The following is a 22602-nucleotide window of genomic DNA, read 5'->3' on the forward strand; positions in this document are numbered from 1 at the left end:
GCTCTTTAACGCCACTCCCAGTGAAAGCTTACTGTCAAACTAAACATTAAACAAAGAGTATGATATGTTGTGTAATTAAAACAGCCCCATTTGCCTTGGAAAAGTCTGCTTAGCTTAATGCTAACAAACGAAGGGAAAATTCCATAGACAGGCTAATAAATGGCATCGTGTCACGGTGTTACAATCCTTTAAGCAATGGATATTTGAACACAAATGGTGGTGCAACAAGTAGACTGACAATACAATACTCAGGCATATTTTCTGTATCTTCTTCCACAAATGACTAATATAATTGCGGTTTACTGAGCTTAGTTGTGACAGTCTCAATGTATATCTAACTGTACACAACAGAAGAAACAGTACAGCCGCAATGCATTATGATACACTTGCTGTTTAATTCTTCCCATTCTTTTTAATTGTACTTTCATTATTCTTTAGAGACAGTGCTATTTTCCCCATTAAAAACACATTACAAACATTTCAGTTGTTTTTGGCCGAGGATGGATTGGATTACAAACAATTCCATTTATTTCAATGAGGAGAGCTGATGATTTCTTTGCATACAAGGATGGGATATTAATCGATATTGGCTTTAATCAATAAATCTTTCATAGCACGGTGGCGAAAAAACAGAAGCTAGTTTAGTAAAGAGGCACTGTTTCATCAGTCATTTGGAATTGGCTTTGGTTTGCAGCATCAGACAATGAGGAACAAACAGTCTGTTGCAAAGTATATTTCAAGATTGTTGAAACCAAAGCCACTAGCACGGAACAGAAAGCTCACATTAAAAAACACGCAATTTATTCGAATTCTACAAGACTTTTTACCGGACAACTCAATGGTGTGACTTCACAATAAGAGTGTCCGGGAGTTCACCAAAAATTACAACTTCCCACGCCTGAATAATGTAGGGTAGAAAGACTTCTTTATCCCTATGGCCCCCTTCAGAGAGGTTTTTCAGTGTAGGGGTGTACAGTTTAGTGTCTTTGTATTTGTGTTTTTATTTTGGTTTTACTCTGTTGCCTGCAGCCAGCTCGGTGTTGCAAATGAGAATCTGTTCTCAATTACATTACCTTAATAAATAAAGGTTGATTAAATAAATAAATAAAAACATAAATATATGCATACATACATGACATTGTAACATGTACAATTTGATGTTATTTTAAGGCCATATCACAGTTGTCCTAATTATATGCTATCTTGTGCCAGTGACACACATCCTCAGGGTATCCAGAATGCAAATGTGTGTTGTGTGAAGACTGTAAAGGCAAAACAAATCATACTCACCAGTGAGTCATGTATGACTTCACTCTTGTAAAAATCTAAAAATACATGAAGAAACAATGATTAAAATGAGACAGGTAGATGGAGGAAAATCAGTCACAGAAAGCAATTTCAAGTTTGTTGTTTGAATTTGTGATCGTTTTTGTAAAGTTGCTGGACCAAGTGGGCATGATAACGATATTCTCTCCTATAAGACCTACTAGTTAAATTAACACTGACCACTAGATATGCGATCTCCTATACAGAGATGGAGGGTGAAGTATGTGTCCAGTAGAGGAGAACCATTCTTATTGACAATGTTTCTTGCTGCGATGCTCCGCAGGTGACGCAATCGTCTCTGTTGGACAGACAGAATACAATGGAGCAGCATTAAGAGATGGCTGAAAACAGACAACAAACAAAGCCAAAATTCCACATTCGATTTTACTAAGAGGATGAAATAATGGCTAATTTAAAAACACAGAAGCATCATTATGTTCTGGGACTAATGCAGATACAAATGACACTACATTTTGTGTTGTATTGTACTGTACAATATCTTATATTAGTTATAAGTCAACTTTTATGGTCTTAAAAACATCATGTCTAAGAAGTTTTCCCAGTCATCCAGGTCATAGAACTCTGCAAAGGTTGAATCCAGGCAACTTGACTTTCTGAGTTCAGTTGCACGGACTCAACCTTTGCGTGTCTTAAAAATAACATTGTGAAAGCATTGTCTAAAAACTGACATGCCATGCAGGTGGCAGTGTCAACTAGTATTACATAGGAAATGAGATTTGAGGCACTAAAATCGATCATGTCCCCGGCGTTTACAATGGTACACAATGTCCCTGGTGACTACAGGTTCAGTCGCAAGCCTGCAGTCATACTGAGATTAAATGGAAGTCATGGGATTCCCTATACGATTAAGAGCCTCAGACACAAGAACACTGATTGTTCCATGTGGGACTTTCAACCTCCCCTTAATGTCAGTACGCCTGGATGAATGTGAACCCCAGGCAGAGAGAAAAGGTTGTGACTGCAATGTGAAGCTGCTCTGAAAGGGAAAATGCTCCAAAAATCAAGCTATAAGAGACCTTGTGATGAACAGCAAACTTGGTGTCCTTAAGGGCGAGACATGACATGACAGAAAATTATCAGATACACAGGTGAAGGCAAGTCTCTCTATTGGCCACAAGATCGGTCCTGCAAAACAAAGTCTTCACACCAAACCTCTTCCTCACGTTGTTCTGAAGACCAGCTGAGACTCACAACAAGTTGAAGACAAGAGCCAGCCATATTTATTATTTTTATTTTTTCTTAACAAGCGCTGACAACTCTGGATAATGAGTGTAATCCTGAATCAATTCTGATGAATGCATTCTAAAGTCAGCTGACTAAATCAGGAATCAAAGTATGACTTTGCCACCCAACTTCACAAGCTGTAAAAGGAACTTAAAAGCTTGTAAGTAATCGCCCTTTAAAAGGAAGCCATTATTTACAGACAAAATGTCCTCGCTCTAACACCGACATACAGAACTGGATAAATCAATATTAAACATTTTAAAACATTGAACATGCCTCTTTGGGTATTTGATCAGACTAGTAACGAATAAATAATACAACCTTCAATTTGGACCTTTTACAATTATAAATAAACTGTTTAAAATATTATGCTTCCTTTCTTTAGATTTATCTCCACATTAAGGATTGTAAATCTACATCATGACGATGAATACAAAGTGTATTTCTTGATTTCATTTTGGGTAGACAATCATTTTTCATAAACCAACTGATTTTTGTTTAAGCGCCTTTTATTTATCATTTGAGGTCGTTGCAACCAGTAAAGGCGCTGTTGATTCAGTCTCAACTAGTTTTGTGGGCCTGAACAACACAATAATAACTCAATAATAGAAAATTAATACAGCCTAGCCTGGCTGGCTGATTTTGATATCCAGCACAACACAATTGCTGCACTACTTCAACTTTGTTTACATTTGCTGGGTAGATTGTCTACGGACTGTCCTCGACTCGGTTTCTTTCTATTGTTTTTTCCCCTTTTGCACCAAAGTATTTAATGTTTAACTGTTATAACAATACAATATTGCAATATAAATAAAGGTTTATATATTGAAGAGAACACATGTAGTATTTTGGGGAATCCAAAATAAATGGAAAAAAGTATAATACAAATGATTTACCTGATGAATTCATTTTCCCCAGAGACAATCAAAAAAATATCACCAAATGCCCCACTTTAACTGCCATATTAGTCAAACCATCAGACACAAATTGAGAGAATTTTATTTGTACTCTCATGCTGTCATTGAAACAATAAAAGTGTTATATCATATATGTGCTGGAGTTAGTTAAGGGTGAATAGGTGGTTTTATGACCATGGGAATCCGCTCTTGGGCAGGCACAACATAAGAACATGCTTCTTCATGCAAGTCATGCAAGTGAGCATGTGACATCAAAAGAGATGACAAGAAAAATATGCAGATGATTTTATTAGATGGTCACTTGACACAGTTTGAATACAACAGACTGTACTTCTGTTCATAGTTGCCTCACCATGAAAATACTAAGATTTTTGATTTTGTCTAGACTTGTACGTCTATTAACACAGTCATAGCAAACAGGAAGAAACAATTTCACTGAAGAAAACAATGGCAAACAATGAAAGAGTGCTGATATGTTATGCACAAATACTGTATTTTACCCAACATGCATTATTCATTGAACTGAATCTATTTGACTTGGACTAGCAGAGCTGGAACTTCCGTCCCAGGGATGGAACTGCCCATTTTGTGGACGGACGGAGGACGAGAGGTCTTTTAAAAAGGACGGACTAAGGAAGGACGGAAGTGGGCGTTTTCAGCAGTCCCTCTATTCGTCCCTAACCGGATCAAGTACCGACTGAACGTGTTGTGTTGAGTTCTTTTAAAAAGCCCCACTGCATGTTCTCTTCTACGATTGCCTGCACAACGCTTTTCGTGTGTGTAATCCGGGATAGCCATTTTGTTAACTAACTGTTAACATTGCGAAGTATGTCCTTGTGTGGGACATCTTTAGACTGTAAAAATCTCTACCAGCGTATACATTTAAACAACCCGAAAGTGGAAGTCTTTGTTCTCTCTGAAAATAACCTTGCGTTGATTATTTTATAAGAGCTAAAAACGTTTTGCGTTAAAACACAAAGTTTTTTGCAATAAAAGACAATAGTATTGCATTATTACTCAATGTTAAATATTCTCCTGATGTCCCCTTGCTTGATCCACTTGGCATAATCATCATCATCTTCATCACATCACGAAGGTCTTGTGTTGCATCTAACTGCTATCTTGGTTAAACAGTTGTAAACAATTCCTCTCAAGAGACTCCGAGCCGGTAAGTGGATGTGCTATGAGCCAGATTTTTATGAATAAGGACGGAGGGATGAAGACGGAAGGGTACCAATGGCGCGAACGGAGGACGGACAGGCAAAAAAACGGTAAAGTGCCCAGCTCTGTGGGCTAGTATGACTGAAAACTGAGAAACTCCGTCCACGCTGCCCATGTGACACAGTACACGACACGTGAGTGACAGGCTGACTATATACTGTAGTACAGTTATTCCAAAACTGCGCGCCGATGTTAAAACATGTTGTATGAAAACCAACCTTAAACGTGTACGGTGAAACATAGATAGTTATCGCGAAAAGTAATTGAGCCGTTGGTGTCGCATTCCTGCAAATTTAACCCAATAACTATGAAGACAATCATAGTGGCAATGAAATGAACAGTGTGCCCTGACTAAAAACTGCACAACATAATATCCAACATAAAAAACATCATCTTGTTATTTTGAAATCATTTTCTTGAGAGCTTGCATGTGAAGGACCCGACTGGTCTTGTTAAAGACTGCGCTACTGATTGTAATAGCATACGTTTGGAACTTTTACACTGTCAAATGCAATGAATTAAAAAAATAACCCGTAAACTGATTTCAGGAACATTTCGAGTTCAGTTAATGTCAGATGAAAACGAATCAAGTTTCCGAGGTTTATTAAATGTGATCAACTTAGAAGCACTCTAGTAATGACATATGCCACGATTTCCCCTGCTGTCACTTGAGAGCACGAATACAACGTTTATTAGCTGGAATAAAGTTCCATGCACACTATGAAAGCAACCCGGAAAAGCAGGAGAACGTGTCGAATGGGCCATCGTAAATGGTTTTATAGTATTCGGTGTGTCATCCAAGCTAGCGAGCGACCTGCAAGCTAGCAACTGTTAGCTTCCAAGCTAGCTTGACAGGCCCGCCTTTTACTGCACCGGGAGCAGTTGCAACTGACATTCTAAACTCCGACAACAGACCGACACCGAGATATCGCTATCCGAGTCGCCTGCTGGTCAGCTGAGTGTTTGCCTGCGTCAGGGTGTGTTCAGTGGCGTTGTGCTTACCTGCTGGGATGTGAGCTCGACGTGCAAGGCTCGGGATGATGAAGCTCCAGAGTTGGTAACAGAGGCGGCGGGGATAGCGAGAACCCGACCAGTGATGGAGCTCATCCTCCTGTCGGCATCTAAGCAGGGCGCCCTCAATCAACAAAACATTCCATGTTTAGCATCCACAGATAACGTGGCTTTGAGTCTTAAGGTCAAGGCATCCGCATGAGAAACGCACTAATGCTTTTTTCCGTTATTGTTGCTACAAACAAGCCACAACAGCTGACAGCTAACCAACAGGACGTAAACAAAGTACGGTAAGGGCTATTTTGCTACACTGTTCGGAAATCCGTCTCCGGTTTAGTGCTGTGACGCTTACGTTTTTGATTGGCTAAAATGTAACGTCCATCGTAAAGAATCAATGATGAAACTGAAAACTCGTAAGATTATTGGTTAGTTTGTCTGTTTCTCTTCGGCAGTGGGCGGTCTTACATTGAAATCTGTCAAAGCAGCAGAATATGAGGAAGTAGTACTCTGACAGCGTGACTTCCCGAGATTTAAATTACTTTTGTGTGGCTTATACATGGCATTTCTTTTTATCTAATTGGCCCATAAAAGTGAAACAAAGAAAGTCTATATAACTATTTAGAACAAACTTGGTTGAACTGCTACGTCCGTAGTTTTGTGAACATCAGCCACGTAGGACCATACCAGTGCACGGTTGCAAAAGTACTCACACCCTGTACTCAAGTAAAAGTAGGTTTGTCCTAAATTGTCTGGTAAAAAAAAGCCCTACTGCTTTGATGTGACTCTTTTACGCAATAAGACTACCACAGTATGAATGAATGAATGATTTTTTGATGTAAATTATATACAAGTCCCATTTTGATTGGCACACCAACAAAAAAAGTTTTCTTTAAACAAAAGTCCAGCTAGTATTGGCTCTGATTTTCTTGCCGTCAAAACAATGTGTTCCCATTGCTTTGCTACATAAACTGACTCATCCATCCATCCATTATCGATACTGCTTATCCTCACAGGGGTCGCGGGCGTGCTGGAGCCTATCCCAGCTGTCTTCGGGCAGTAGGCGGGGGACACCCTGAATTGGTTGCCAGCCAATCGCAGATGACCTGACTCTTAATGGTAAATTAACTAATGATAAGAAGTGAACACAAATGTACCTTACCTGCACTCTTGTGTACAGTACTCCAAAACGATACTTGGTTAAAAGAAATACATCATGTTTGAAGATAATTGTGGATTATGTGAAAAACTGAGAACTGTGCAATACATTCACCATCATTTTCCTCTTTTTTTCTTAGGGGGTGTAGCTAAGACAGCGCCCAGTGACACACCTTTTTATTAAGACTATATATATATATATATATATATATATATATATATATATATATATATATATATATATATATATAAACTAGCAAGAAGTATTGTATGTGGTCAAATGTCTGTCATGTAGTGTGAGCTACACGTGAAAAACGTGCCACCGCCATGTTTAATAAACAGTTAACTTTGCCTGAGGTGTATCTGTATATGCCAACACAACACCAAAAGGCGCGGTCATCATTCAATAGAGTGTTTTTAGGTTTGTGCTAAAATAGTTACATATCCCACAATCCCATGCGCTCATCCATTTTGGATGGCCATCCCGCCTTTTCCTTGGGAACACGTGGAACTACGTGTTTTTAGTGGATTTAAACCGTCTGTTGCGATGGAGAAATACACAGAGACTCTTGAGCAAGCAGGCAGGCGAGTATGCAGTATGCCGACAAATTGCATTTGAACGGCAATTTGGTCCTATACAAACTTGCGCAGTGAGACTGGATTGCTGACCCGCAAGCAATGGTCGTGATTTATGATCTTGTCCACAACACCTCATTTTCCACCGGAGCCCAATTCCAGAATCATAAAAGTATGGAGTCATATGGGTTCACAATGTGTGTGTGTGTGTTGGATGTTTACAATTTACATGATGGCGACCAGAGGGTTGTGAAAGCAAAAGTGCTTCATTCATTCAAGAAATGCAGCACTACCTAGGAAATAAATACAACGCATGCGCGATTTGCATGAAATGACTTTCCTGGTTTCATCATTTAACTCCTTGGTTGCATTTTTTATTGTACGGAGGTGGACATTCTGCCAAAGTTTCATCAAAGCTTCGCTCAAAGTAACAGGTTCCACCAAGGCTGCGGGACTGTGCCTGCAAGTGTCAACAAACCTTCGGTCTCAGATTGGTTATTTTTTTTCTTGAGCACGAAGGTTTCTTGTAAATCAAATTAGAGACACAAGATGGGGACAAAGATTGCTGATTTTCTATCCCACAAAATTTGTGAGGATAATCGGTTTGGATAATGGATGGATTTGGATGGATGTGGTCATATTGAAAGTTTTAACAAATACGACAAAAAAAATTGCAAATTCACCCTTTCAGTATTTCAATTACATGAAAAAAAGTGTGATTTAAAAAAAAAAAAAAATATATATATATATATATATATATATATATATATATATATATATATATATATATATATATATATATATATATATTATATATATATATATATATATATATATTGTTATTGTGGCTTTCTTAATGTATCTATTGTGGCTCTATATTTACAGCATGCTTTCAGGTAAAATTCGAGGATGAACCTAAAATGCATAATAATCTACAGTTATGCCCCTCGTTTTCGTAATTACAGTAATAAGTGGGTGTGAATGTGCGTGGGTGGGCGTTTGTGTGTGCGGGGGTGGGAGGGTGGTTCTGTGTGTGTGAGAGAGAGAGAGAGTATAATAAATGTTAGACTAATTGACATGTAAACAACGAAGAGGAATTACCCATATATTTTTTTTAATGTCATGTTTAATTGGAATAACATAAATATAATTGTTGTACCAACCTAAAAATGCGTAAACTACAAGCGGATTTGACAAATTTCCAATCTGCTTTTTTTGAGTGATTGCAGAATTTAGCATGTCCTCAAGAGGGGGCTATCTGCCAACGTACAATTTTAACTTTTGGTCTGCCTTTGAAAATATTGTATTTGAATCATTGTAATGATTACTAATCAATAACAGAGCAATAACGTACATTTAATCTCGCCAATCAAGCTCCAACTACCGCACCCGTGCCAAGATGTGCAACTTTTGAGTCGCGTGAATTAAAAAGTGCCGTTTCAGTCAATGTCGTGTGTTTGTTTGTTTTTTATTAATAGACATCACGGTGGCAAGAACGAGTGCACAGAACAAAATGAAAAAAGTGATTCCAGAGCGCAGTTAAGACTTTATATACAAATAGTTCACATGGTAAGTGGAATTGTTTGCAGTATTGATTTTGTAGGAGGCGGAGAATGAGTGTTTTGTATGCCGCACGTGGTGCATAGTAAAAGAGTACGTTTTAAGCCATAAAGTATTGAAAATGAAAATGAATGAAATGCATGAATGAAAAACTCTCCGCATACATTCCTTCTGAAAATATACAAAAGTTTAATTTAATTTAATATAGTTCGGCACACAATGTCAGACACCATATACAGAGAGATCTTTTCTGTACATTTCTTGCAGTTGTATTGCACATGAATTACACTGCACTTCATATTAAATTCAGCATGGCAAAACCAGAGGACATTCATCTCCGAATGACAATAAGAAATGAATAACTACCTTTACAAATTGACAATCCCAAATATTGTGATGATTTCCAGCATACAGAACATCCAACATTTGTTTTTCAAATATCAGTGACACCTTCAAATCTAGTACAAATAAGGCATTGTGTAAGACATTCCCTTCCATTTTTCCCCAATTAATGCTGACTGCATGTTTGCAAGGTGATATACTGTGCCTTAAACTTCAAAACCAGCATAGTCATTTAAATGATCCTCTCTCGACTGCAGTCGTAAGCCCTCCAAAAGCACTTGAGGATATAGGCCACTCTTTGACTTTTCACTGCAGAACACGTCCATCCTAACTTGAACACCACTTGAACAATAAATGAGAATCATCATCTCATATCAAAACCTTAGTTTTTCTCGTGATAAAACCCCTGGAATAGAATTGGTGAGACAAAGTGCATTGGAAATATTCATTCAAGAGACGAGCGCTGACACAGGCTTCTTTTCCTCTATGTTGAATACAATTAATACTTTATGGCAGTCTAAAATCACATGCAGAAATGTATTGTATTTTCAACACAGGAATCCCATGGAGAAGTATAGGCTTTGCTAAGAGGACATTTGGTACTGTACACGTGTTTGTGAGGAGAATGCAGGTCTTTGGCAACCCCATTACTCTGTGGGTTTGTGTATCCCAATATTCTAGTGGTACACTTAATATGCATTGGTTGTGCTTTTTAACAATAGAAGATAATTTTACAAAGCTTTATGAATGCATATATTTTGAAGTCCTTACCTTCCCCTATGCACTTACATGACACACAATGTATTTGGATGGATTTATAAAGAAAATGTAAAAAACACAAAAAAGGCACTTGTGTTAAGGGATTCCTCAGTAAATCATGTTCAATGTAAGTCCAAACCACAGAACCATTTTCTATAACCCGTCAATCCCTGAGGATAATCTAGGCCTATTTGCTTGGGAGACGCAAAGCAAAATGTGCTCATGTAGATTAGAGTCCAAAGATGATCCCAATCAGGCTCCATGGAGAGAGATCTGAAATGGGGGTCAGAAGATACACTGTTCTCAATGTTTAGACTTTCCCCTTCAGTCTTTCACTCGATGTACAGGACGTCACACTCCTTCAAGCCAAAACGGGTCTTGTACTTGTCAAACAGGCCCTGGAGGGACTTAACATACATTGCATGATACAGATCCACCATGTCGTCAGATGGATGCTCTATTTTTGGCACTGTGATTGGCTCCCCGACTGTAAAAAAAAGTCAAGCACATTTAGCATTGTTGTTTATTCATGAATACATTTGAACAAAAAGGGCTGATGTGCACTTACCTATGGTGGTGATCGGTTTTCCATAAGGCACGATACCCCAGGAGTTGCCAAAGAAGAGGCCACATCCGTGAAAAAGGCATGGAGCGAAGCCTAACAACTTCTGTAACTTCTTCTGGAGATTTCTCCAGTAAGTGCCTTCCTCCAGGATCACCTGCTTGTAGGCATCATTCTCCCCAAAGGAATACACTGGAACCAAGTCAGACCTGAGCGCACAAAGAGAAATACGTTTCAAATAAGCCTTACTAGCTGGGATTTTATGCATTTGACAACAGTATCCCCCACTGCACAAATCAGAGAAGCAATTCTAGTTTATTTATATGCGATGAACATCTGTTCAGCCTACTGGAGGTACAAGAATGAGAAAATCCAGATGGAAGTTGTTGTTATAGCTGCCAGCAAGAAATGTGCTAAACAGCATGCTTCAGATGTGTGAAAGTGTAGGCAGGTTTGTTTTCTTTGCCAAAATATTAAGCTTCTACTGAATTATACAAGCATTTCTATTTTTCGGCAATGATAGCTGATTTATGGAAGAAATGCCAGTCAAAGCCATTTCCCGATAAAACCACAACATGTCTTGCAAACACAACATTTTCACAACCTCGCAAGAGATTTGATCGTGCCAGAGGACATTTCACTTGACTTTTCTATACAGAACTTCAGTGTCAAATTGAGTTTTACACTTGAACTCCATTTAAAGTGGAAGTCAACCCAAACATATTTTTTTCAAGAATATGTTCTATGCAAGCCCAATAGTTGAAACAAGGCATTCTGATAAATATTGCGTTTGTAAAATAAGAGTTAATCCACCCGTTTTTAGCCATCTCCGGGGGCGGCCATTTTGTCACTTCTGTTGACTGAAAATGACATCACAACTACTCAGAGCTCACGACCAATCACGGCTGACCTGTTCTCTGAACCTGAGCCGTGATTGGTCGTTGTGAGCACTTGTGATGTCATTTTCAGTCGACGGAAAACAAAATGGCCGTCCCCAAAGATGGCTAAAAACAAGTGCATTTTGCTGCTTAATTTATATTCTGCAAACGCAAAATTAATCAGAATGTCGTGTATCAACTAGTGGGCCTGCTGGGAACATATTCTTGAAAAAAATCTGTTTGGGTTGACTTCCGCTTTAATAATAAAGTCACAGTCTAGTAGGCATCAGTTGTTGGCTAAATTCAGATTACAGTACAGTACTGCAAGTATACTTTCAGTTGGAACATTTACCAATTAGCTGTTATGTTGTAATGTTTGCATAACTTCATTTGTTTTCTAACTAGCTCTAATCTGGCTTTAAAAGGTAAAACCATTGATAATCCTCAGTGATATTTGACATAATCAGGGTTGTTTGGGTTCTCTGGGAGCCACTAGCGATAAAATGTGTATGTCCTCTATAAAAGGGCACAACATGATTTAGGTAACACTCCCCGTGATGTACTTTGAACTAGAAAGACTTTGGTTTGACTAATTCCTGCAAGCGACATTTGAATCTGAAAACGGATTGTGCCAATTTGTGCCCGTATGTGAAGGCCAGCTCACCCTTTCTGGAGTGCCATTCTCACAAAGCCTTTCCGGTTCTTCAGGATGACAGAGTTCATGCCTGGTGCGCTGTATAACGACTCCGCTGCGCCTCCAACAGCAATGACCACTGCGTTGCCTGTACCGTTGCATGACAGCAGGTAGTCGATGGAGTTCTTGTTCACAGGACAAATACCTGAAATATTTAGGGGACGGGGGGAGATTATTACAACATGTAGGAACCAAAACCAAGTTTGAGGTGTTCTGATGTTGTCTTGTGAAGTTGCGTCAGAATCCCAATAATTTGGGAGTCATCGAATTGTGCGCTATTATCCTTGTGCGGTGAAAAGGTGTGTTGCTGCTATCACACATCTAAACAAAGCAAGGCAAAATTGTGCCTTTTATTTTCTTTTAAACATTTTGAATTATAAGTGAATAATACAGCAAAGACTAATTACAGTTAACGAAATAATCAGGATTTAAAAAAATCTTTCATTTCACAATTGGAAAAAAAAATGTATTAAATCTTAATAATTTAGTGCCGTTCTTTCTTCCTTTTATGTTGACGTTTTTCCCTTGCCCTCTTCGGTGGTTTAGATCGGGGACATCATTCAGATTTGTCAACTGTGGGCCTGTGAAGCCCTTTGTGACTCTTTAAAGATTAAGGGCTATTTAAATAAATTAGACTTTACACGTTAATCATCAGATTGTTAAATTATTTCAAAAGTGTCTATGATGTCCTTGTATGATATCTGGTCCCCAACTATGTGGTTTATGCTTATGCGCTGAGGCCAGTTAGCGTTCCTTGCACAAGGTTGACCTCAAGTGGGTTTTTATCAAAATACCTGTCAGGTGAAATCACAGATTTGTTTCTAAATACATTATACATGCTTGGAGATAATTGCACAAAACGTGCGGACTGAGAAGGGTACTTATACCGTATTCAGATTGTTCTCAACACATTTTTGACAGCAAACCATTTAACTCGTTTCAAACGGCATCACACAAACACTTCCAGCATCAAACAGCCTTCACAAATGGTCTTTTAATAGCATTCAGACAGTTCCAACTGCTACTGCATATTGAACTTTGATGCTGCATCTTCCTAAAAAAAATAATATTAAAATGATCAGATTATTAAATGCTTATTTTATTGTACTATATACACATTAGGTTTATTTTAGAATGTTATCCATGCACCCTTCATTCACTACTTATAATTATTTAATCTCATTTGGGTGTGGGTGAGCTGCAGCCGAAAGAATATTTCATTCATTGGTGTATTTACTGCTAGCAATTTTGAAGTTTTTTATGTTTCATTTTAATGTCGTTAAATCTGTTCATGTTTACCCAAATGATCAGCAGTTTGTTTGACATTCGTCCCCTTGCTTTAAACTAATGTAAACTAAACCTTGACCTTAAAACCAAGTTACATAATGACCCGTAAATGTTGGCATACCATTAATGTTAACGGTAATTACAATTTAAAATGCTAACTGTTTAAAATGTAATCATTGCATCCCTCGTTTGTATACAGTACACTTGCACGTGTATGGTTCCTGGCCCTAAGACAGGGAAACGCTGACCTAAAGTAACCTTAAAGTGAACGTACAATTACTCGATCTCGTTCTGGAGAACAAACAAAGCAAAGCGAAGTAAACAGAAGCTATTTCAGCTGTACAAAAGGGCAAAGATTCCTTGTCCGACAGATAAAATTTATCAGCATTATCACCTGAAAGAAGAAGACCACTCACCTCCAGACATCAGGTAGTCTCGTAGGACAGGCATTCGGAAGTTCCCTGCCAAGGTTGCCAGAGAGGGCTTGATGCCTGGAAATTTCTTGGAGAAGCCTGTGGCCTCCGTCCCAAAGTTGCAGAAAGCCCCGAAACAGAAGATACCATGGGGATGGTAGCCAAAGATATAGTTCCGATTGGGCGGAAGGTTGTGGGTTTTAATTAGCTGGGGAACAAGAGAACAAGGACTAGTGAGGCGGGTTTCCAGAAAGGAGCACATTACCAAGCAGGAATATGTGAGGAGATTTGAATTAGGGTTGGATTCGATTAGTCGACTTTACTACTCCGCATCAGTCTTCCAACTGGCAATTTACACAGGACTTTTGGCTGCTGCCTTTGCATGACTACAAGCAATATGTCCGGCCAACACAAGATGAGACTGGCCGTTTTTTTGTTTTTTTTTTGCACAGGACTCCTGGTTAATTATCAAAACTACAAAAAAGATTGATTGCTACTGTGCAGAAAAAATACCAACGGCCTCGTCAAGTCATTCATCAAGTTCGCCTTGACTTTCCTTACATTATAGACGACACCAAAAACATTTAGTAGTTCAACCACCTAGCTTGAAAAAGTTGTTGGAATTTTTATGAATAAATCTTTTGTTTTTCAACTATTTTATTTTGTTTGCCTAAGATACTCAAATGTAATTAAATAAATATATAAATGAATAATTTGGGACACCCTGTACTTTGGGGTTTTGCCTTTACCTCAAATGTAGAGCTGATTTGGACCCATCTTGCGCATTAGGAACTTAGAAACTAGGACATCCTTATCAATGGATCATGCCTCGACTGCTGTCATAAAATAATGACCGAGTATACAGTACAGAGTATACTGTGTACCTGTTCAGACTGCCATGAACAAGACATAAAACTCAACTTAGCAGTTATTCTCTTTATTTTTTGCATCCAGGAGATATTTAAATTTTGCATGACATGGTGGTCAAACCGAACAAGACAATGTTAACTGTGTCCTGATGTGTACCGCAGACTTAAGAGTCTACCCAATGTGTACACAATACTTGGAGTTGGTCAAACAACAGTTGCGTAACCACATTAGCAAATGAGATAGCATTCAAGATCCCCTTAGTATCACAAGACTCCACCTGGTTGTCATGGGGAGTAAAGTGAACCCAAAGGAACAATATACTTTGGTTTCTCCAAATACAGCTATAATAACTGAGCCTTTGCTAATGCTGTTGAGAGTCGCTGAGATCCTCATATAATCGCTTTTGTAACGGTCAAACTCCTGATTTCCCTTGATTGCTGCTTTGAACTTTATTCAATTAGCCTCCAGCTCATGTAAACAGCAGTCAGTTGTTCATAATTGAAGGGAAGCAATTTGCAAATTGATTACCCTGCAGAAATATTCTGCTCCTTCCAAGTGACAGTGTGTGCGTTGGCTGGGGGTGGGGGGGTTGTCGGTTTTATTGTTGTTTTGTTCATTTTGCATCATTGATATTTCTCAAGATGACAACAACAGCACAGAAATGGTCATAGCAAGGTCCACGGGGCACACGCATACAAAGTTCAGATCAATGTGATGGGCAAAGTTCAACCTCGAACGGCATCACTTCAAGTCCATCCCTTGTTTTCGTCAACACACTGTAGATCCTACTTTCTACACAATACAAAGTAGAGATAGAGTAATTGAACATTAGTGTTGACTCTGACTTCCCTAGTAACATAGAAAGTTCTATTCTGAGATAAAACGCTCATGCTTTGGTCTGGGATGTATGAGGATAATGTCACCTTTTAGCCTATCAGGCAGGACAAAGTTACGTCAAGGTCTTAACAGATAGATGGACCTAATTCTGATAAGTTTATCTATTAAGTCATACCTACACATAACCACAAATGGACAACAACTTGCTCAGCAGTTAGTGTTTTCTTTTTTTTCAAATGTAGGTAGGTTGCCATGGCCATTCCATGAACTTCAGTGTGAGTGATCAAAAGTGAGATTGTCTCGATGAGCAACAACAAACTGTTAAGATTACTTACCCTTATTGGAAAATAGTCTCGAAAGTATGTCCACACTGTCCAACTTCTGACCCATGAAGATCTCCTGCCACCTGGTTAGGGAAAAAAGACATTTACTTTTTGTTTTTTTAATTATACACTGTTTATCATTAAATTATACTCATTATAGTTCTTCTTGGGGAAATTCAACTCTCACATTGCTTTATATTTGTGTTGCACACTGATTGCACACATGCGAGTGATGTCAGAATGAAAAGTGGGCACCTCTTAAACTAGACATGCTGGATTTTTTGCCTTGCTCACAGGCCCCTGCAGTAGTCAGGAAGCAGACTACCTTCGTTCTACTTGGCAATATGGCCTAAAATTGATATAACATTATAAATTGAATGCCTTCATGGTATAATTGTATACGCTATACCGGGATAAAAATTGAGGATACAAATCTAGCTCATCTAGCCTTGAAGCTAATGTTGTGCAAAGCCAATGTTTTATTTTTTTTTCGTTAAAGTAAGCTATGCTGTCAACTATTCCAAGTAATTAAGTGAAATAGTCTTATATAAATTGTAACTATGTATGGGCAAAATAGACACTTGAGAATAATTTATTATTTAGAATGATTTACAACTTTTACTGTGTTTACTGTCTCGAGACTATGTTCATGTTCACGTGCACACATTATTTCACTGGGAACCAGAGTGAAAAAGCACTTTTATGTGGGTTTTTGTTGCATTATTAAAGTAGGATTCAAGAATTCAAACTTGTTGTTTATTTTTGTCAATGTTATATATACACAGAACATACAGAAGAATTGAAATGCTGTTTCTCTCTCTTACATAATGTCATATCTAGCTTTACAGTATAGTAATTGTATTGTTAGCTGATAGCACTGGTTGACTGTGACTTTTCCCATCGATCATGATGATAATGAATTTCAGTAGTAAATTTTGTATCGTTCTGTATGGTTTTTTTTTGTTTTTTTTACCGTTCATCAAAACATAATATCCATTGGTAGGCTCTTGTGTCAATAATCTTAAAAGTGGGAATCAACCCAAACACATTTTTGTTCAAGAATATGTTCTTGCAGGCCCACTTATTGAAACATGGCATTCTGATTAATATTGTGTTTGTGGAATATGAGTTAAGCAACAAAATCTACCCATTTTTAGCCATCTCTGGGAGCGGCCATTTTGTCACTTCGGTCGACTAAAAATGACATCACACATGCTCAGGGCTCAGATGACGACCAATCATAGCTCAGCTTCAGAAAACAGATGAGCTGTGATTGGTCGTTACCTGAGCCCAGAGCAACTGTGATGTCATTTTCAGTCGAAAGAAGTGACAAAATGGCCGCTCCCAGAGATGGCTAAAAACAGGAAGATTAACTCTTATTCCGCAAATCGTTTCAACTAGTGGGCCTGCATTGAACATATTCTTGAAAAAAATATGTTTGGGTGAACTTTCCCTTTAACAAGTCTTTACATTCATTCGCGCAGCTACAAAAAGACACTCAAGCATTGATTATCAAACAGAGCAGCATCTTTGTACGTGCATCGCCCAATCAATTTTACACCTCAAAAACCACACCATTTAATGGTGATATAATGACGCAGTGCATGTCCCTTTTCGTCGAAATTACATTTTTGGTTTATGGGCAGGAAACCCGCAATCATCATCAGATAGGAGAGTCACATCACATGTTTGTTATCAATAAATACAATGAAAAACACTGTGAAAATACCTTGTTTTGGGGTGTTCCAGTCAACAATGAGCCAGGAAGTGTAAAGGGCAGCGATAAGCCAATAATCAGTGCAGAACATGTAGATTAGCAGCACAGTGCAGACTGCCCCTGAAGAATGAGGGGGAAACTGTGAAAAACCAAGAGTGGGAAACAGAGCTGGGCGTTCCGTCTATGTGACAGACTGGTCCGTTTATCCGTCCCTGACGGACGCCCGCTTTGTTGATGGTTGAAGAACGATGGAATTTTTTAAAAAAAAATAGACGGATTAAGCATAGACGGAAACCCCCTTCATTTAGTCCGCCTTCTGTCTGCAGTCCGTCATTTGTCTATATTCCGTGGTGAGGCTTTGATGGCCATGGCGAGCGCGGGGATGAAAATACTGAGTTGCTGTTGCTTGGGGGACAGATTTGAGTGAGCGACCAGGCTGTCAAAGCAAGTAAACAGGCTTCCGAAGCGCAGTCACTATTTCTGTTCAAATATTGTCCGGGTGTGGGGGGGACGAGTGAGAGTGAAAGTATCGTCAGACTCACCGAAAGACGCCCGTTTAAAAATAGAAGCGGACCGGCATATAGTACTATTTTTTCCCCACAAAAAAAGGCAGATGACGGAAGGGTAACTGCGCTGCAGACAGATGACGACTAACGGACGCTCAACTTTTAGTAAAATGCCCAGCTCTGGTGGGAACTCCAAAGTATACAATTAGATCAGTTTAAAGAGGACAGAAACCCCACAAGGACCTAGCATGAGAATGCACATACAATACTGCAGCTTAGTGAACTGACCTACTTGGCAGTAATGAGACTATCCGCTACATGCTAATTCTTTAGGTTTTTGTTGACTTTCTTACAGCTCAACTGAAATGCACAATTACCGACACACACACGCACACGCACATACCCAAGGCTAAGAAGGTGATGACCCACTGCAGCACAGAGATGGCCTGGAGATGTTTCTCTATCTTGGATCCACATGGCCAGAAAGCCAAGGGCAGGTCCTGCAGGGAGGATAGGATGCTGGAGCCGGTGCCTGGACAGAAATCAGGCAAGAAAAAAAAAAGTACTGTAGAAGCTTGAAATGAGTCACATAATAATCTATTAGAATCTTGGTGGTCACAACATGTCATAAATGAGGGTTCATCTCTTCCATCCATCCTTTGCAGGCAAATTATATTGAAGCCACAAAGTAACATGTGAGAAGACTGCATGCAATGGGGCAAGAACTAACTACTCATGGTAAGATCAATAGTTAGAGTCAAGTCTGACTGAGATCCAATAAGAATACATCCCTTGGAAGACTTGACTAATCCCATCAGTCCACACTGAAAATAACCCGGCACCACGGCAGTATACCTGCATACTCGGCCCCATGACTACTTAGGGCCACCATGACCGCCTAAGCAAAACATTTTGCTGGCAGTTTAATGATCTCGCTGATCCAGATCGAACTGGTCAGCAGACAGAAAAGTACACAAACAGTCGGCACGTGTTGACTGAACAAACGTACATGGAGGAAAATAAGTTCTGCTCAAGATATAAATTTGCATTATCGCCCCCCCTTTAATCTTCTCTTTTCATGGAAATCAACGTGCATATTTACTTGGAACAGCTGCTGTCGTATTTGTAGAATTTTGCTTTAGTTTTTAAAATCTTGGTGCTGCTCTAATTTTGTATTAAGGGTTACATATGTCCCACAAAATAAACACACATTTCTTATAACCTTATTTTTCAAAGTCAAAAACAACATCATAGTATAATATGGAAAAATATATTGTATCAATAATTCTAAGCAGAGAACTGAGCATGTACGATTTATACAGTTGATAACTTAAGTCAGTTTCATTTAAGGGGTATTTAAGCATGTTGTGTCCAGGAATGACAACTAATTTGTTTGACCGTGCAGTTCAGGAGCTCCTGCTGCAGTCTTCCCTGCACCCTGCTTACCTTTAAGCACGCCCGAGTATGCGGCAAGGATGGTCTTCATCTTTTCTTGGTTGTCAACACTGCCTGGGCAATAAAATCACATGTACTACGTCTACGTGCTACGATGCTAAAAGGTCTCAGCTCACAGCTCCCCCGTCATGACTGATTTCAACTGCAAGGAGCTGAGACGGCCGGGCGGCATTTAATCACCGCTGGGAGGAGTCAAGCGCGCACACGCTCGTTTGCGTGTGTGTGTGTGTGCGTGTGTGTGGGGAGCGTGCGTGCGTGCGTGTGTGTGTGTGTGTGTGTGTGTGTGCGTGAGTGACTTGAACGGCGTCCTCCTAGCAAACACGTACACACGCGGAGCTGCAACTTGTCTCCATTGCACCTCTTGTTCATGGGGTCAAAGTCAAGTCATGTGGAGCCACCACCAGATCCCGGAACAAAATAGGATTCTGGGGTCCTCTATTTCTGCCAATTAATATTCATTATTAATCATTCATTGTTGAATGAGGATTATAATGAGCATAATAAATAAATTAAAGTGCTACACTGCAAGAGCAAACTGGGTTGATTTACACAGATATTTTAGGATGCTAGCTATGTCTAAAATAAATGCAACAGCAAATATATCATTAACGCGGGGCCTGATATTGAAGTTTGAGGTCGGAATCTCTGGCGGGATCCCGTTTAAAAATCAGAGCTCGGTGTACTGGTCTATAGGCGGGTACTATTTTTTTCCCCCCGAAAAAAACTTGAATGACGGACGACGGAAGGGTACCCATGGTGCAGACGGATGACGAATAACGGGCGCTCAATTTTTTTGTAAAATGCCCAGCTCTGCTAAAAAGATTGGTGAGCATTATGGCTAAATAACTATTTGTTGCCTGCTTGAAGAAATCGCAGCTGTCCTTCCTTATATTGTTCCTTTGGGCAAACTGCTATATACAACAAAGGATAGGTCATATCATAAACCAACAGGCTGCTGTAAAGCCATCACAAAACTTGATTTGAAATTTTCAGCGTTGATTAAGGGCTTCTTTTTCCACGCATGTTTCCTTTCTTTTCCGATTTAGCGTAATAACATTAATAGATTGTAAACTGGAGCCTTCTTTAAGTCCAGAAATATTTGCACAATCACTTGCTATGATTTTACATCACCACAATGGATTTGATGAAATCAGGATGTGTAGACGTTCAGCTTTAAGTGGTTTTATAAAATATTGTATTTATTTATCATTTAGGAAGTACAGCCATTTTATGGAGAGGTCCTCCATATACAGGGCTCAAAAGTATTAGCACAAAATGATAGAACCGCAACTCAATTGCTGCCTGAAATGCGGAGCCCATAGACATTTTATTTGAAAATTTCTTCCTTGGAGACTTTTACAAGCCTTTACTATTGCCACTTTCATGCAATGCTTGTTTGTGTCTTTTGCTTGTTACTTTTCTTTTCTGTAAGTGATAAGCTTGCACTGTACTACTTTAAACAATACTACACATTCAGATTCATATGTCTGCCTTCTTGAATGTTTCTGCAAAGGATTGCAGAGCAACAGTATGGCCTCCTTGACAGGATTTCATCACACTGGATATTAGGGGTGTGGTGAAAGTCAATTTCCATTGGCTGAATAAACTCTTTTGCCCTTTGTATCTCATGCGCATGCAGTTCATCCAAAAAATGAGACCCGATGGTGCATATCTGTTGGGAGCGTGCCCAAGAACCCAGACAGCTATTAGATATCGTCATACAGTCCTTGACTTGACGTAAAAGTTAGGCAATGCTTCCCTTGTGTTAAACAATATGTTCTTGCAATTAGAATTGGTAATTTCATTTCCAAAAATATGTTTGTTAAGTTCACTCACTGAGAACTTTGGAAAGACAATTTGGTGAATCAGGTTTTTTTTGTGCCAACGTAGGTACACAGACAAGTTAAGGAAATTAAGGACTTTCCTAATTTATACAGATGACATATTGATTATTTTGACTGAACACATTCCCAGTCAGCTACAGAAAAGATTGTTCTATTTGCAAACATTGTAAATGCTTAAAGCGGAAGTCAACGCAAACATATTTTTTTCAAGAATATGTTCTATGCAGTCCACTGATAGTGTAGTGGTACACACGCCTGAGTTGTGTGCGGGCAGCGTGGGATCGATTCCCGCTCAGTGACAGTGTCTATGTGTGCCCTGCGACTGGCTGGCGACCAGTTCGGGGTGTAGTCTGCCTTCGCCCATTGACGGCTGGGATAGGCTCCAGCAACTCCCCGCGACCCTATATAGGATAAGCGGTTTGGAAGATGACATGACATGACATGTTCTATGCAAGCCCTCTAGTTGAAACAAGGCATTCTGATGAATATTGCCTTTGTGGAATTGGTGTTAATCCACTCGTTTTTAGTCATCTGCGGGGGCGGCCATTTTGTCTTCTGTCGATTGAAAATGACATCACGACTGCTCACAGCGACCAATCACGGCTCAGATTCAGAAAACAGGTCAGTCGTGATTGGTCGTTGTGAGCAGTTGTGATGTAATTTTCAGTCGACAGAAGACAAAATGGCCGCCCCCAGAGATGGCTAAAAACCAGTGAATTTTGCTGCTTAACTTATATTCCACAAATTCAAAATTAATCATGCTGGGAACATATTCTTGAAAAAAATATGTTTGGGTTGACTTCTGCTTTAAAAGCACTTAAACCACAACATGTAGGCACACTATACATACTTTGTGTATAACTGCAACTTCAAATGAGATCCAATTCATTGCTGTATAAAAAAAATATATATATTTGTCTACAAAATGAACACTCCTCATTTTATACTGATATGCTGTGAGGTATTGATTGTTAAAAATGCCTTTTTTAAGGTGTGTGCTATTTCATGTATCTACATTAGGAAGATAGATTTATGTAACATTTGTATTGTCTTGGTAAAAGCAACGTTATGGATTGAGTACTTGTGTTTGATCACATTGAAGGG

At 39.1% G+C, this 22602-nt stretch overlaps 2 protein-coding genes and 1 long non-coding RNA gene across 3 annotated transcripts in view; 1 reads left to right on the plus strand and 2 right to left on the minus strand.

Annotated features, from left to right (window-relative positions):
* The window catches only part of uvrag (UV radiation resistance associated gene), a 69354-nt gene extending 63308 nt beyond the window's left edge, over positions 1-6046 (minus strand). Inside the window, exons 1-3 of the mRNA XM_086013233.1 lie at positions 5712-6046; positions 1507-1624; positions 1291-1325 (exon numbers count right to left, since the gene is read on the minus strand). Coding sequence (XP_085869359.1) covers positions 1291-1325; positions 1507-1624; positions 5712-5816 — 258 coding nt within the window. The 5' untranslated portion in view covers positions 5817-6046. The remainder of the gene's footprint in view (positions 1-1290; positions 1326-1506; positions 1625-5711) is intronic.
* LOC147132944 (uncharacterized) lies at positions 5630-7044 on the plus strand. Its single transcript, XR_015081920.1, has 3 exons — positions 5630-6010; positions 6734-6836; positions 7016-7044. It is a non-coding gene; the product is annotated as an uncharacterized LOC147132944 (long non-coding RNA).
* A 2136-nt stretch (positions 7045-9180) lies between these two features.
* Positions 9181-19810, minus strand: dgat2 (diacylglycerol O-acyltransferase 2). Its single transcript, XM_086013295.1, has 8 exons — positions 19646-19810; positions 18603-18731; positions 17706-17813; positions 15989-16059; positions 13950-14154; positions 12217-12391; positions 10681-10883; positions 9181-10599 (listed from the first exon to the last, which is right to left on the minus strand). Exons 1-8 carry the CDS (start codon positions 19683-19685, stop codon positions 10445-10447), a joined length of 1086 nt encoding a protein of 361 aa, XP_085869421.1. The 5' UTR covers positions 19686-19810; the 3' UTR covers positions 9181-10444.
* Positions 19811-22602: the final 2792 nt, after the last annotated feature.

Source organism: Filicampus tigris, chromosome 17, assembly GCF_054856515.1.
Source record: "Filicampus tigris isolate MCC_2025a chromosome 17, RoL_Ftig_1.0, whole genome shotgun sequence".
In the NCBI taxonomy this organism is placed as follows: Eukaryota; Metazoa; Chordata; class Actinopteri; order Syngnathiformes; family Syngnathidae; genus Filicampus; species Filicampus tigris.

Coding starts and splice junctions, on each gene's coding strand:
- dgat2 (XM_086013295.1), bottom strand. CDS start 19,685: ATGAAGACCATCCTTGCCGCATACTCGGGCGTGCTTAAAG. Junction 12,392..13,949: donor AGACTACCTGATGTCTGGAG/GTGAGTGGTCTT, acceptor TAAATATTTCAG/GTATTTGTCCTGTGAACAAG. Junction 10,884..12,216: donor AGAATGGCACTCCAGAAAGG/GTGAGCTGGCCT, acceptor TTGTGCGCTCAG/GTCTGACTTGGTTCCAGTGT.